Source organism: Podarcis melisellensis (genome assembly GCF_964234715.1).
Source record: "Podarcis melisellensis genome assembly, chromosome: 1".
Taxonomy (NCBI): domain Eukaryota; kingdom Metazoa; phylum Chordata; class Lepidosauria; order Squamata; family Lacertidae; genus Podarcis; species Podarcis melisellensis.
In genome coordinates this window covers 65,882,679-65,899,901 of record NC_138528.1, presented here as the reverse complement: position 1 = coordinate 65,899,901, position 17,223 = coordinate 65,882,679, and the positions used below count along the sequence as shown (strand labels likewise).

At 38.8% G+C, this 17,223-nt stretch overlaps 1 protein-coding gene and 1 long non-coding RNA gene across 11 annotated transcripts in view; both read left to right on the top strand.

Moving 5' to 3' along the window:
• FAR1 (fatty acyl-CoA reductase 1) overlaps positions 1-17,223 on the top strand; it is a 39,527-nt gene that overhangs the window by 10,638 nt on the left and 11,666 nt on the right. For 8 of the 10 annotated variants that reach the window (XM_081927002.1, XM_081927000.1, XM_081926995.1 and 5 more), the window contains 7 exons: positions 6,543-6,737; positions 8,828-9,003; positions 10,681-10,860; positions 11,905-12,082; positions 13,061-13,105; positions 13,198-13,325; positions 15,652-15,719. In XM_081927002.1, the coding sequence (XP_081783128.1) occupies positions 6,546-6,737; positions 8,828-9,003; positions 10,681-10,860; positions 11,905-12,082; positions 13,061-13,105; positions 13,198-13,325; positions 15,652-15,719 (967 nt within the window). In that variant the 5' untranslated portion in view covers positions 6,543-6,545. The remainder of the gene's footprint in view (positions 1-6,542; positions 6,738-8,827; positions 9,004-10,680; positions 10,861-11,904; positions 12,083-13,060; positions 13,106-13,197; positions 13,326-15,651; positions 15,720-17,223) is intronic. The other 2 variants (XM_081927004.1, XM_081927003.1) reach the window with 1 other exon arrangement.
• Positions 15,786-16,292, top strand: LOC309378672. Its single transcript, XR_014172154.1, has 2 exons — positions 15,786-15,896; positions 16,086-16,292. It is a non-coding gene; the product is annotated as an uncharacterized lncRNA (long non-coding RNA).

Genomic DNA, 17,223 nt, shown 5'->3' with positions numbered 1-17,223 from the left:
ATATTAGATTATATTTTAAGGTTCAACTATATAAAATATTTGGTTTTAAGTTAATATAGTTTTAAATAAATCCCATGTTTTTTTGCTATATTATTTCAAATGTCTGCAAGGCTCTGATGCAAGCATAGTACAAAATTAAAAATTAACTCCATATATTTAGTGTTTTCTTTGTATCTTGCTATGTTGCCCTTCTGCAAAGCTCAAAGTTCTAGCTCCTATTGATATTATTTAACCAGAAAAGCTTAGCTTAGGTATATGTCCACATTTTATCTACAATTGTTATCTCTTGTGTCTGCTATATCTTCTCCCATTTGTAAAACTTGAGTTCTGAAAAGAATGTGATTTAATAAAGCTTGTACTTCCAACAAAGCAGAGATGTTGCAGTATATGGGGGCTAACAAGAGCAACTATTGTATGCTCCACAATGGTGCTCACACAGCGTTGGACACAAGAATCTTTTATTAAGAGGAAATGTTGGCCACAGTGCTGGAGCTATTAGTCCCTGTTTGGATTTTTTTTTAAGTTTCTTCCATCAGACTGTTGATCAAACATTTCTGTCAAAAGGGCAGTACCTCAGAATGCATTGTTATGCTCCTGAATACTGAATTTATAAATGTTTGTTTCATTTAAGAGTGAACACTTCTGCAAGAAATTCTGGACAAATAACATTTAGGAATCTCACATTGAGGGTCTTTTTATCTTTTGGGGGGGGGGGGATAGTGACAAAGATATGCAAAGTCAAATTTTAACTAGCTTATTTTTTTTCTTTGGCTTTCTATAATGTTTCTTGGTCTAACACCCAAAGCATTGAAGAAACTAGCATGCACAGCATTCCTGCTTATCCTTTATTTCTCATTTGCAGTGTAGATTGAATTGCAAGATTCAACACTCCACAATCAATGACTAGTTGCTACTATGTAGCAACCTGTTGTGGATGGTCACATAGCAGGAATATCTGTGAGTAAATGAATTGGTTGTGCATGCTATATTGAAAGGAAACGTTTATTGGCTGGCATATTGGAGCACGTTCCAATGAAATCCCTGGTTTTCTATACGTTTCTAAACGTTAGTGAGCAGTTCAAGTGGAATACACATACATTAAAGGTGCCAGTTTTTCAGCAAACCTTAGGGACACTCCTGTAGCTCTCATTGACTTCGGCATCCTCATTTAGCCATGAGTTGAGACAAATGTACCCTGCACTCTGTCAAAGATATCTTTCCTGTCTTTCCAGTTTGGCAACTAACCCCATGCCAGTTATTTCTACTTCTGCTGCTTGCTTTCACTAGTAAGATGAACAAAGCATTGGTGACTCTTGTGGCAAAAAGTGTTAGGACACAGAGCAGGGAGTTGGAGGCCAAAGTGAGAGGAGCTATATTATTTAGTTCAGGATAAACCAAGATTTCTTCAAAGCCCTAAGGGAGCTCTGTAAAAAAAAAGCAAAGGGTATTGTCTAAAGAGGAATGGAAGAATCAGATAGTTCAACGACATTACAAAATAACAAACGCGAAATTGTATAAAAAAGATTAGTACGGATGATTTGTGGAAAGGTTGAAGGAAGTCACATTCTAGATTGGTGAAAATGAGCATTTAACGTTGTGTATTATGTTCTTGTATTTTTCTTTTATTATGGAAATCAATAAAAAGCATGTTGGAAAAAAAAAAGATTTCTTCAAAGCCTAACCAGCTCATTGTGGAAGGGTAAGTTGCTTGGGACTGAAGGACTAGGGAGATACAAATGATTTGAGCTATTGAAATAATTGTGTAGAACAGAGCTGATTTTCAGCTCTTGAATACTCACTCAGGATTGTATGTGTGCATAATGCTGCAACCCATGTCTTGAGATAAGGGAAGAGCTGCCTGTGCTTAAAGGCCATTGTTACTTAGACCTAGAGAAGGAGTGCCCTAGGGCTGCAGAGATATTTGCTATGAAGCACTGTTAGGAATTAGCCAGGCATGTTTTGCTACTGCTATGGGTCTAATTTTGATGACAGAGAAATTTCTGGGCACCAGGTTAGCGACCAAAGTATAAAAACCTCTGCCTTAGTTCATAGTTAATACAGTTTCCACTGTGTGTGGGACAAGTGAATTATTTTAAGAGCAAGCTATAGTCAAGAAGGGACGCGGGTGGCGCTGTGGGTTAAAGCCTCAGTGCCTAGGGCTTGCCGATCGAAAGGTCGGCGGTTCGAATCCCCGCGGCGGGATGCGCTCCCGCTGCTCGGTCCCAGCGCCTGCCAACCTAGCAGTTCGAAAGCACCCTCGGGTGCAAGTAGATAAACAGGGACCGCTTTCTAGCGGGAAGGTAAACAGCGTTTCCGTGTGCAGCTCTGGCTTGCCAGAGCAGCGATGTCACGCTGGCCACGTGACCCGGAAGTGTCTTCGGACAGCGCTGGCCCCTGGCCTCTTGAGTGAGATGGGCGCACAACCCCAGAGTCTGGCAAGACTGGCCCATACGGGGCAGGGGTACCTTTACCTTTTATAGTCAAGAAATGTAGTTGGGATCATAGATTCATAGATATTTGTTTATATAACATGATTCTTGTTTATAAAACCCAATAAAAAAAAAGTAGTGTTGGAAAGGACCCCGAGGGTCTTATAGTCCAACCCACTGGCGAATAGACATTCCATTGTGGCAACTGTCACCTAGTTTTAAGGTGCTATTTGGCATCTGGCTTATATATCAGTTTCTAAAACTGTTGTGAAGCCCAGTGGAGGCATCATGGGGGAGATCTGTGTGCTCCTAGGTGCTTTTAGGGAGGGATAGTAGCCTAGCCTGGGCTGATTGGATTTTTAGTTCCCTGTATATCTCAAGTTTCCATGGTTATAGCTTCATTCTGAAGTAGTCTCATGTGTTGGTGATAACTCTCTGCATATAACTTGGTGGAGGTGTTGCATGTAACTGTTGCTATGTTGATCATAACATCTGCTTTTGAGACATTATCTCAGGGCAGTGTTTCGTTGCAATCAACAAGAACAGTAGTTTCTCTTATAGGGAAAGCTGTAAAGCAATATGTTAGGACCATAGTGGAACCTTCATAATCTATATATTACTCATTCTGAGGGCCAATTTACATATTTTGTATTTGTCTTTTTTAATTTTGTTCTGTAAATAACAGTCAAGGGACCACTGATCCACAATAGGGCCATGGCCCGGGAGAGGGGGTTTAATCCATTCTCCCCATCCTGCCATCCCAGCTGAAAGTTTTAACTCCAACAGCTGCTTTTTGCCCATAGAGGGAAGCTATTTTTGACACCATTAGCTACTTTCCTCCTAGGGCAAATAGTAGCTTGTGGGGGTGAGACTTAATTTGGGGGGCTGTGGTATGGTAGGAAAGTGGTTGCCACTATTTAAATAAATGCAAACAAAATATGCGCTTACTATGATTATCCTTCATTTGGTTGAATTGATAGTTATTGCAGCATAGTTAATAAATTAAGGCCCACCTGTGCAAAAGATAGAGGGGGGTTTGCCCTGCCGGACTTAAGACTCTACTATGAATCGGCAGCTTTTTGCTGGTTGAAACATTGGCTGCTTCTTGAGAATACAGACATTTTGGATCTGGAAGGGTTCGATAATAGATTTGGTTGGCATGCATATATATGGTATGACAAGGTAAAAGTGCATAAGGGTTTTAAAAACCATATTGTCAGGAAAGCATTATATAATGTTTGGATGCGGTATAAAGATTTGCTGGAAAGTAAAACTCCCAGGTGGTTGTCACCAATGGAAGCTAAAGAGGTGAAAAAACTTAATATGGAGTCTAAATGGCCAAAGTACTGTGAAATTCTAGAACAAGATGGTGAAAAAGTTAAATTACAGAGTTATGAGAAATTAAAGTCCAAAGTACGAGACTGGTTGCATTACCATCAGATAAATGAGGCATTTAAACAGGACAGGAAAATAGGCTTCCAGAAGGAGAGGTCAAAATTAGAAACAGAATTGCTAGAACCCAATACTAAGAACTTGTCAAGAATGTATAATTTGCTGTTGAAATGGAATACACAGGATGAAACGGTGAAATCAGCTATGATTAAATGGGCACAAGACATCGGTCATGACATTATGTTTGCTGACTGGGAACAGTTATGGACCACCGGTGTTAAATTTACGGCATGTAATGCCTTAAGAGAAAACATAATGAAAATGATTTATAGGTGGTAATGTAATGAAAGTGAATTAAATAATTAATTAATTGGAGGAGTTGCTAAAGAAATGTAAAACAAGGATGCAGCAAAAGGGAGGTATGGGGAAGTCGGGGAAGTAAGGTGTATGAAAATAAGATTATGAAATTATACATGTTTATATGTTTGTATGTTTTTGTTTTGTTTATTGTTTGTCTTGATTATATGTTTGGAAAACAAATAAAAATTTATTTAAAAAAATAAAAATAAATTAAGGCCCACCTGAAGGCTTTGTGTGTAACATTCCCCCCCCCCCCATGAATGCACAAGTATGTGCATGCTTAATTCTAGATCTGCTATACAAATTCATTCCAGTAACCAAATATGCACTTCTGCATGCCTTTTTGACTAAGTGAGCCTACTCTTAGGCTTCATTTGTGAAAACTGATCATTTGTGGAAAATTTTCCCCATAAGTGTTTGTTTGTATTTCAGAGTATTTCCAGCTTTAAATCCTAAAATCAGGTTTCTTATGACATATTTTTAAGGACCTCAACTGTCATGCATATAGTGTAATATTTTTCAATAACTTATTGATATGTGAAATGTCAGTATTATGCATATATGTCAGCAACCTGATCTTTGCTTAACAAAATCAGTAGTGTAAATAGTATTATGATGAGTTGATTAATTGGTTAACATAGAAGTTAACGTATGTAGATTGAGATATAGTTTACACTGAGAGCTATAAGCACTATTGTGATATGGAGCAACAGTCTGAAGCTCCAGCAAACAGGGGGTTCAGTGTTAAACTAATAAATTTATGGTTTTCTCAAGGCCTTTCTTTGTTAGAATAGCCATGTGCCATCTGTGTAGCTTTTGCATTTGGATCAAAGTCTTCAAGATATTATTTGTGTGGGGTGTGGGGAAAGTAACCAAAACCTCTTATTCAGCTGAAAATGTGTTAACTGTAGCACATCTTGTAATGAATATACTTCATTCTTGAGTCCTGGTCGGACAATTAGTTCTCTGTTTACACCCCCACAGATTCACAAATCTTTAGTCTAGTTGAGTACTGGATTGTATTGGCAATACCGCAAAGCGCTTTTTACATTAAAACATTTTCCTCAAATTATATGAAGCACTGAGTTTCTGGTTCATTGTTGCTCTTGATTCAGTATAGTGAAAGATATAACTAGTGCTTTATTTCTGGGAGGATGCATGCCCCTAAACTTTTTTTTAAGGAAAAAAGCACTGGATATAACAATTATTTTTGGTTAGTTGACTCGTTTTTCTTTTCTTAAAAAAAGGAAATATGCATTTTTTTCCCATTTGGAATGTATAATCCACATATATCTTAGACATGGGGATACTGCATGTTTTAATGGTCTGTGGCTATCATTTTTAGCAGGCAAAAATGTGACACCATCTTCCCAATAGTTTATTGATATCACTGTTACTTTGTTCACTTGTTAGTTCCCAGGTACAGAAATTCAACAAACTAGAAAAATAGGTATGCCAGCAGAGACATGGGGACTTTCCAGTGTAGTGCACATAATGTCACATGTATGACAGCCTGTTTGCTGAACAGAAGTTGTGGGTGTTTAGTACAATGAGCTCCTGGCATCCAGGACACAAGATGGTGACTAGGAGAAGTAGAGAGAGATTGGTGGACAAGGCAGTTGGGTGTGTAAAAGCTGTGTCCCACTGCCAAGCTGACAGCTCCTCTGGTGTTAGGGGAATGGGGAAGACCTCACCCTGAGGAGGACAAAAGTGATCCCTTAAAAAGGACCTATGCATTTGAGGGGTGCATAGATACTTTGTTATGCCAAGAATACATCTCTGAAGAGTGGAATTATCCCGTCAGTAGAAGAATCAGTCATTTAGAACATAAATAGCTTGGTGTGTGGTGGGCATGCTGACTTGCCTGCCTGGTGTGAAAGTTTCAAATGTCTCACATTGTCTAGATTGGTGGATGGTGCTGGGGAGGAATCAGTCAATGTGGTGCATGTAGGCACCAGTGACATGGGGAAATGTAGTTGTGATGGGGAAATGCAGTTGAGAAGTCGTAGAATTGAAATATAGGCTGCTAGCTAAGAGGGTGGAAGCTGGGAAAGTCAAGGTAGCTTTCTCTGAAAAGCTGATCCCCCTGGTTCCTGATGTAGGGTCAACAAGAGAGGCCCAGCTTAGTAGTCTCAGTGGGTGTAACTCAGTATTTTATATTGCACAGTTTTATATCTGAGTGTTGTTTATTTAAGGAAAATGGTTAGCAGCAACTCCAGGTCATACCATTTATACTACGCTGAATATTATGTTTCTGTAAAAATGGAATTTCAAATGTAATTGGGCAATAATTTAGCAGATAAAATGTGATTAAGGGCCAGAACTGATGCAAACTCTAACTTACTCTTAAATTCTCTTAAGATCATGATGGTATCCATCCCAGAATACTATGAAGGCAAGAATGTCCTCCTCACTGGAGCTACTGGCTTCATGGGAAAAGTTCTTCTGGAAAAGCTACTAAGGTCCTGTCCGAAGGTGAAAACGGTTTATGTGTTGGTTAGACACAAAGCAGGGAAGAATTCTCAAGAACGCGTGGAGGAAATGATCAGCTGCAAGGTATCATTCTATAAAATGGCTATGTTGAATTTGACATTAAAAAGAATATTCTAACGAAGTTTTTAATAATAGTGAGAATACATGTGGTAGTACAGGGATGGGGAACTTTTCATTCCATGGGCCACATGGGAGCCACATGTTATGTATGTGGCAGGACTCTAGTATGTGATAATTTGTAGATTTGAAACTGCATTTTCTTAGTACAGTGAGTTTATATCCAGACCATTTGTATCAATAGTGAAATCAACTAGGAAGCATTTTTTAGTCTCTCATCCAGAGTATCAGTGATACAGAAAACTTTTTAAAATACCTTTGTCGCAGAGGAGTGTGTGTGTTGCATTCTCACATAGTTATGCCCTTAGTTTTGTGCTGTTAAACTACATGCATTGTGGTGCTGATTGCACTTTACCTGCCTGGGGGAATTTGGATTGGTGCCATCCATAAGGCTCTACACTTGCAGAGTCCAATGCATGTAAGCTCATTCATATATGAAATGGTGTACAGATTGCATGGAACATGCCTGTTATATTGGGCTCTGTAGTTTAGACCATTGTGTAAATTTGAAGTACCATGTGCTGATGTTGGATCCTGATGGATACTTGTTTTCCCAATATATTATATAGATAAAAAGTCTGTACAGGGTATAAATTTTGGAGTGCTCATTCTAACCAAGTAGCAACCTAACATAATTAGTGATATGTGTCCTAGGCCGCAATAGCAATTTCAGTGGGCTGAAATACAATTTACATTTTTCCACAAGAGGCATGTTACCAGAGCTATAAGTATTAACTAGCTAACTCCTTTCTCATCCATAGCTAATTGTAACATTAAATTGCAGGAGAAACTAATACTACTTTGTGTCAATACTTTAAGTGTGTAGAGATAGATCTTACTTGAAATTGATTTATTTTTAGCAGTGTTTTTAACCTCCTATCTCTTTTTATATATGAAAAAGAGTAAACTGGTGAACTGAGCAATTCTATCTCTCATCTAAGAAACAGTGGGGGAAAACAGAGTTCCTGAGCCATCACTATATCTGCTACTCATGACAGCCAATGCTGAATATGACAGTGCTGTTTTCTGCATAATTGATTGTTGTTTGTTTGTTTGCTGGCTGCACTGGCTCTAAGCCTGGATAAGGCCATTTCCAGTGGCTGGACTGGCTTTGTATCCAGTGGGGGTGGTTAGCCTCTGGCCTGGGAGCCTCATCTGTCCATCAAGTAGTTATTTCTGACTTCCCAAGACCTCACTGAGTTTGACAGAGACAGCAAAAGAAAGTGCTGAGATTGAACTTTTCTGCCCAACACATTGCCCTGTTGGGGATGTAAATTGCCCTTCCTGGGTCACCAGATCAACCACTTGATGAATGGAGCACCTGTGTGTGCATAGGCATTCATGTAAGTGCGTGTTTGGAGAGGAGGGACAGAGTGCAGGGAGCATACTCACTGTTGGCATGTGGGCCCTGGAGTTATAATCAAGGTTGAACCTGGACCCCAAAAAGGCTACCACCCAAAGTTTAGAGCATGAATTTCAACATGTAAGCAAAATACTAACTCCACAGTTAACACTGTTTTTGCACGTAAACAGAACTTAGCTATGCTAGTCTGCATAGGTTTTGAAGCAGGCAGTGAAACTCAGTAATAATCCCAGCAAGAAAGCTCTTCAGAAATATATAAAGATTAAACTGAGGAACTTATTTTATTCCTATTCGGATTCTTTGTAGATGGAAGAAATTATTCCTCAAAGAAAACCATACCCATCAGTGTTGTCCATTGCTGCCATTTGGTGTAGAGATATATTTCGCTGTTGAAATGGATGAAAACAGTTTGTTGTAACATTCAAAATACTTTCATTTTTTAAAAGAAATATAAAGCCTTTTAATATGCATAATGTAAAAGGCTTTGCTTTGAATATGGAATTAGTTGCATATACTTGAGTAAGTTGCCCCTCAAAAGCTTGTTTTGAGGAAAGGAAATACTGCAACAGTTGAGCGAGGAATATGTATGTATTCTTGCCTTGCGGTCATTACACTTTCTTTTGACCTTGTATATTCACTCTTAGCTATATTTGGTCCTGTTTTCTTTTGACAGCTCTTTGACAGATTGAGAGATGAACAGCCGGAATTTAATGAAAAAATTATAGCAGTTGCCAGTGACCTTACAGAAGTAGACATGGCCCTTAGTGAGGAAGACAAGGAGAACCTCATAAACTGCACTAACATTATATTCCACTGCGCTGCTACTGTAAGATTCAATGAAATTCTAAGGTGAGTCTGAACTTTTAATTTAATATGTTCTGGTTCCCTTTTTAAAGCTACCTTTGTCATCTTGTAATCTTTATAAAAGAAGTAAACACTTTATCCCTGGTTACCTAAATGCTTTCGGTTCACAATAAGAACATATGCATTCACTTTAAACTTTAGAAAAAGGAAGAGTAAAAGGTATTAGCCCAACTTTTCATTTGACAGTTGTGTGAAATGGAGCGGTACCAGTTTAGAAACAAAATTCAAAAGTGGATATCTCATTCTCTGTTGCTTCATACACATTCGCATTATGGTAGGCATTTTCTTTTGCATTGTGTTTTTTGGTGCAGTCTAGTGTACAGTGGTACCTTGGCTTACATACGCTTCAGGTTACACACTCCGCTAATCCAGAAATAGTGCTTCAGGTTAAGAACTTTGCTTCAGGATAAGAACAGAAATCGGGCTCCGGTGGTGCGGCAGCAGCAGGAGGCCCCATTAGCTAAAGTGGTGCTTCAGGTTAAGAACAGTTTCAGCTTAAGAACGGACCTCCAGAACGAATTAAGTACTTAACCCGAGGTACCACTGTATAGAGTGTTGTAGCTCCAATATTTTTTTGCTAGCTGGGTGTAAAGTAAATTGTTGCATATTTAATCTGGCTGAGGTAGTTCAGGTGTTGTGATTCTTGGATTACTTGATTAGCTGATTCTTTCTCTGAGTGATAGATATTAAAGGAGGAGGCCTGTGGCTCAGTTTTATTATTGCATGCATAACGCACAAGTTCAGAAGTTTGCATCTAATCAAACTTTTATTGTTTCTTTATCTTGGAATTACTTAAGTATTGCCTAAGGGTTTTGATGCTTCCAAGATAGACTTATTTTTTTCTTGTCACAACTTGACTGCAGTAGTCTCTCCTAAAGTTATTTTTCTCTCTCTTCAGATTGAAATGAATTCCACCCTCTTACTGTGGTGTTTGTAATCTGAGGAGAGAGATAACATGCTGAATCTTCTGCTTACTTCACATCTTTATGTCTCTAGTCCTGTTTTCTCACTCATTGCCTTCATCCTTCCTCATAGCACCCAGCCAAGATTTTCAACACTGTCTCCTGTTTGTGCATTATTGTATGTAATGATTGCCTTTAAAGAAGAACCTGCAAATATTGGGTTCAGTTTATGTGACATGTGACACGTGGACTTAGATATCTGTTCATTGTCCCAGTGTCACCTTCTTTTTATTTACAGCAAATATGTGATCTGCGTCATTTGAAGAATATAATATACTTGATTTTGGCATCATTTAGTTGATAAGAAAAGCCTAATGCTCAATTTGTAAGAAATGTTAGTCTGTGCTGTTGTGAGGGAAGTTTTGGAACCACATTATTGAGTACCCTCCAAACCTAAGAAAACATAAAGCTTCTTATACTTTGTAAGAGGAGAATGGGGGATTTGGATAAAAGTGTGCCAAGAAGATTAGAGGTGAGCTGCATTCTACTGGAAACACTTGCCTTTTCCATCTGTTGACACAAAAGATCCTGTTGGTTTTCAGCAGATATACTAGTAGCAGCTGGATTTGACCAGGCTATGTTTCCTGAACAGCTAGGAGACAGCAAATCACAAAGGAATCTTGTTGTGCATACGTGTTGAGTTTAGATACCTGAAAGTACTCTTTAGTACACTTGTTTTTTTTTCTCTCTCTCTCAACAGAGATGCTGTTCAGCTCAATGTAATTGCGACACAACAACTTCTCTTCTTGGCCCAGAAAATGAAGAATCTAGATGTGTTTATCCATGTTTCAACAGCATTTGCATACTGCAACCGAAAACACATTGAGGAAGTGGTCTATCCACCCCCTGTTGATCCTAAGAAATTAATAGATTCCTTAGAGTATGTGTCTAATGCTTCCCCCCCTTTAATTTCATGCTTTCAAAATTGAAAAATGTTGGAAAGTATTTTTATAGCTGATACAAAATGAGAATGGATTGAACATTGCTGGTTCTGATCTTGGCCATATGCTAAGATGATTTTTAGCAATTAGAAAAGTAGGGCTTATTTGGAAATGCCTTCTCTCTGAAATACATTGGCTAGAAAAAAGGAAAGTCTACCTTATGACTCAGGGTTTGCTACTGAAAAGCAGAATGGGGTTAAGGCATCAAAATACGTCTTAAACTAGAAACCAGTTTCTGTAATCTGCTGTTCAATATAATTGTTTCAGATGGAAGATAAATTAGGAAATATTCTTTTTAAAATTTTATTGAACTATAAAAAGGAGCATATTTTCCTAATGGAATTTCCGTGAGTAAAAATTGCATCACTTTAGGTATTCTGTTTCAAGTGTAAATAATGACTACAGCAATGAAGTAGCGGCGTCAACCAAAAGTGTATTAAAGGAAAATGAAAACAAAAGAGCATGAACTCTTGTGGGATCTTTAAATGTTCTTATAGTCAACACTGAAGTAACATCTCAGTCTGGTACATTTCCTTCTTTGTGCAGTTAATGCACAAATAACACAAATGTGTTAACACAAATGACACCTAAATCGTGGCCATTCAGAATTTCAGTAACAAATGAGTTGTCAAGTTTTGTTAAGATGTCATTCTTTGTTTAAAAATGAGCTACAATTATGAGTAATCCAAGGTTGCCCAGGGGAAACATGACTGCTTTGAGTTTCATGAATTCTCCAGCATGATGCCAGTGCCCACCCTGTTCAGCTGGACCTGCAACAGGCTGAGTGAGAGACTTTTGACTCTAAGCCTCCACAGACTAGAAAAGCTTTTCCAAACTTCTTTTAAACTTTTTAAGTGGTCGTATTTTAAAATATATATATATAACTTTGATTTTTTTCATGAAGAACAGATTTTATTAGCCATCATTGGTGCTTTTGAGTTGACTGATAGGATATGAATGAATAAATATGTTTATTTCTTTAGGTGGATGGATGACAGCCTAGTGAATGATATTACACCAAAACTAATAGGAGACAGGCCTAATACTTATACATATACAAAAGCCTTAGCAGAATACATTGTGCAACTGGAAGGTGCAAAACTAAATGTAGCCATTATAAGGCCATCAATTGTGGGTGCCAGCTGGAAGGAGCCTTTCCCAGTAAGTCAACCTTAACCTTTTTATAGCAAAATTTCTTAGTCATTATTTACTATTGATTCAGTCTTTATTACTAACACACAGGCCAGGGCTGTGTGAAAAGCAGATAATACATTGACTCCGGATCAGTCTAAGCCATCTCTTTTAAAATCTTGTGTAAAGGAAGCTAAGTGATAAATGGATGTAGGCCATAAGGAAGCACTACTTGGGGCTTATGGTTTATCAGTAGTGCACACCTTATGCCTGTAATAAGAGGAGTAACATACAATCACAATGTTACATGATCAACAAGACCAGGCATAGGCAAACTCGGCCCTCCAGATGTTTTGGGACTACAACTCCCACCAGCCCTAGCTAACAGGACCAGTGGTCAGGGATGATGGTAATTGTAGTCTCAAAACTTCTGGAGGGCCGAGTTTGCCTATGCCTGAATAAGACTTTCTTCCAAATAATACCCTTACACTTAGTATCACTTCCCATATTACAGTTGCTACTCCTAGAGTTTCTTATGGAAACATTTTAATTATCTCAGAAGAAATGGTTCTTGCCTAATGATAAATCAGCAAGCAATGAGCCAATGGGCTTATTCGTAGCATATTGACTATTCATACATTTCTAAAGTAGTTTATTGTTAAATATTTTACTTGTTGAATGAAAAAAATGTTTTGTGAAAACTGCATAGTTATGCTATGGAATTAATATATTTGTGAATTGTTTTGAAAATGTTTTCTTAATATGACTGAAACAGTTAATGTCTTCCTCTTCTTACCCCATTGATTTTCCTTCTCCAAAAACATTGTTTGTAGAAAAGAAAAAACGTTTACATACTGTGTATGCATATGGCAGTACAAATAAATATAAAATTGGATTGTAAATAAAAAATGGAAATATTGTGACATTTACTCAGTTGCTAAATGATTCCCAGTTTATTTTCATAGCAATTAAGCCAGTAAATCTTCCTTATGCTTTGTTTCCAAACAGGGATGGATTGATAACTTTAATGGACCTAGTGGCCTTTTTATTGCTGTAAGTAAAAGTTAAAATGTAGGCAAATATATTTTTCTGAAAAGCTATAGTGGCTTGAAATGGCTTTCTTATCTTGTACCTTCTGTCTTAAGGCAGGAAAAGGAATCCTTCGAACGATGCGAGCCTCAAACAATGCAGTTGCAGATCTTATTCCAGTAGATGTAGTCATCAACGCAACAATAGCTGCTGCCTGGTATTCCGGAGTTAATAGGTATAACAGGTGACAATGCATTTTTTAAAAATTGACTAAGCGGTGGTCTTATGATAGTAAATGATTTGCTTACATCAATATGTGATTGTGGTTTCTGTTTCTATTGCCACAAGGAACTCTTATTGCCTCCGTTACCATTGCGACTGTCTCGTGCCCCAAATTTAGTATAGGGCTCAGGGGCATACAGCTCAAGGGGTGTTCTGGACAAGCGTCAAACAGTGGCAAATTGCACAGATTTTTTTTCCTGAGAAGCCCCTGCATTGTTGCTAGGACTTCTCTGTCATGCTTTTGCTTCACAAAGAGAGCAGTGCAAGCAGGATTGGAGGCAACCTATACTGAGCACAATTTCACTTCAGATCTTGCTGGTGTCTCTCCAGATGTAAAGTGACAGAACCCCAGAGACCTCTGCAGCAGTTCAGACATCCGTGTATAGGGGCTGCATCACTCTAGCTGCACTAACTACACGTTATTTGTTTCAGTTTAAACCATATTTGGGGTAAACTCATCTGTATCCATAGATAAGAGGGAATGAGTTATTAATTTTCTGGGGGATGATGGTGTTGCAACATAGTCTACCTACTCTGATTACTGACTCCATTTCTCTTCAGCTGTGGACTTGTGGCAGTTTAGTTCCCATTGCTTCTCTTCAGAATCCTAGCAGGCAGTCCCTGGGAGCTTTGTGAACTCCTTGCCTTTGCCCTCGGTTAAATGTGAAAGTTTTGGGTGGCAGCATTGTAATGCTGGAATATTCTCCTATCTGAGGCTTCCATGCCCCAATACTGATTACTTTGAAGTATTCCAGAAGTTCTAGAGAAGAAACACAAGAGGAAGCAATGTGACTTGGACTTCCTCATTACATATATACTTGTGTTTCTCATCCGAAGAGCGCAAAGAAACACATCCTCTGTGCTTCCTCTTCCCACTTCTCTGGCAGGTCCAAAGCTGTTCTTAGATGTATAGTAAGAGTATTTCCAGTTTGTCTCCTACTTTTATTATTTTATTATCCAAACACTCACTCACATGAATGCCTATGCACACACAGGTGTTCCATTCATCAAGTGGTTGAACCGGTGACCAGGGAAGGGCAATTTATATCTCCATCAGGGGAATGTGTTGAGTGGCCCTCTATGACTTAGCAGCTAGGAAGATTAGGAAGAAAGATCTGGATGGGCTAGTGGTCAGTCACAGTGGGTACTCAGAGATCTAATTTACACATTTTATTAGAAAATTACTTTTTATTCTGTTTAATAATATATTTTGGTGGATTTGACCGTGGTTTTACTGCATATGTAGCAACTGCTGTCTCCCCCCCCCCCCTTTGGATGTTGCCATGGCCTTTGTCTAGGTCAATAAAATCCAATAAAAATAAAATATAAAACAGCAAAAATGTATCACATAGGAACATAGAAACAAACAGAAACAATAATGCCCCCCCCCCATTTAAAATGTCAGATTGTTTAATTAACTAAAGGCCTGGAATGTTTTTGCCTGGTGCCTATAGATAGGGAGAGCATTCACCTAAAAGTTCCATTTTTGTATTGCTACTGTCCCAACCTCTCACAGAAGGTGCACACAAAGAAAGAAGGGCCTCAGATGATGGGTGCAGGGTGCAGGTCAGTTCATATGGAGAGAGGTGGTCCTTGAGGTATTGTGGTCCCAAGCTGTTTCAAGGCTTTATAGGTAAAAACCAACATTGTGAATTGGGCCCGGAAAGCAGTTGGCAGCCAGTACAGTTGGGCAAGGATTGGTGTTGAGTAATTAATAAATCCACTGAATCAGTTTATAAATGCTACACTACAAAGTGGTTTTTAAAAAAAAATCCTTGGCTTCTTATTCATATTACTATTTGCTGTGGTAGGGATGTGGGTGGCGCTGTGGGTTAAACTACAGAGCCTAGGACTTGCTGATTAGAAGGTTGGCGGTTCGAATCCCCGCGACAGGGTGAGCTCCCGTTGCTCGGTCCCTGCTCCTGCCAATCTAGCAGTTTGAAAGCACGTCAAAGTCCAAGTAGATAAATAGGTACCACTCCGGTGGGACGGTAAACGGCGTTTCCGTGCACTACTCTGGTTCGCCAGAAGCGGTTTAGTCATGCTGGCCACATGACCCAGAAGCTGTATGCTGGCTCCCTTGGCCAATAAAGCGAGATGGGCGCTGCAACCCCAGAGTCGGTCACAACTGGACCTAATGGTCAGGGGTCCCTTTACCTTTACCTTTATTTGCTGTGGTATTGGTTAGCTACTTTTACCTTTTTTTTTCTTTTTATTATGTGAATTATTCTTTTGTCTTAAGAGGAATGATAATATAGAAAATAATTTAACTAATTTTTGTTTTTCAGACCAAGAAATATTATGGTATACAACTGTACTACGGGTGGCACCAATCCCTTCCATTGGGGTGAAGTTGGTATGCCTTCTTTTTTTCCTCTGCAGTTTAATAAATTAACTTATTGGTGAACCTTTAGAAAGCCATGCATGAAGATTCACTAAAAAAATTAAGAATTGCTTTTAAAGGACCAAGCATTGATTTGTCCCTGCTTTCTGATTGGGAGCAGCTTTTCAAATAAATTTGCTCTCTCCATCAGTGGCGTAGTGTGGGGGGGTGCAGGGGGGGCCGGCCGCACCGGGCGCAACATCTGGGGGTTAGGGTTAGGTTAGGGTTAGGGGGCGCAAATCCACGGATTAGGGGGCACAAATCCACGGGTTAGGGGGCGCAAATTACTTGCCTTGCCCCGGGTGCTGACAACCCACGCTACGCCACTGCTCTCCATAGATACTTGTCCTTCTAGACTGCTAGAACCATTAAGCTCATAGGGGAGAAGATTGTTTTGCTACGTATGCTTGAAAATACATTGTGTGACACAGCATTTTAGTGTATGCATGTAGTGTTAGAGCAATGTGTACCAAATATTTCCAATATATATATTTGCCTTTTTAAAGCATTACAAAAGTAATAAAAATACAATATAGTATAAAAGAGGCTTTACTTAGTGGTGTGTGTGTTTATGCTGTGGTTCCACAGAAATGCATGAGTTTTCAGAGAGAACATGTAACCCTTAAACAGCTTCAAAGCAGTGTTTCAGTGTGAGAGTAATAGCTGCTGAAATTACAGAGGGCAGAATGGTGATTGAGATTTACCAGTGGTTTGAGGGCAGAGCCTCAGTAGTCTGTAGAACTCCTTTAGCTTTAACAATGATTCTAGAACAAAATATGCAAAATAGTGAAAAATATAAAATAAATAACTCAAAACAATGTAAACATTAAGCAGATTTTCATAACTTCTTCAGCCCACATATTTCAATTTTTCTACCAAATTGAACTGCACCAGTACCCAGCTCCTACATTTTTTTTAGCACAGTGTATATACACACCTGGTTTTACTTAAGTATTGGACTACAATTGATAGCAGTACTTTGATCAGAGTTATAACATCAGAGCAAAGCACATTATAATGATTCTTAAAGGGAAGAGGGCCAAGAGTTGCAGTTCTGCACCAGTGTGGAATTTGCAGGCATTATATGTACAGTGATATCTTGGTTTTCGAACTTAATCCATTCGACTCCCGAAATCATTTGAAAATCAAGGCATGGTTTTCAATTGGCTGCAGGAGCTTCCTGCAGTCAAGCGGAAGCCACATTGGACGTTTGGGTTCCAAAAAACATTCACAAACCAGAACACTTACTTCCGGGTTTGCGGCGTTCCGGAGCCGATTTGTTCGGGGGCCAAGCCATTCAAGAATCAAAATACCACTGTGTAGCTTTTCAAGCAAACCTCATAAAGTGGCTTACACTAAAATGTTAAAACAATAGCAATGAGCATTAGTTAAATGCTTAAAATATGGGAAAGATAAGCTGTAAGGAGAAAAAAATGTTTCAAGGCTAGATATTGAGTAGCAGCAGTTGATGGATAGC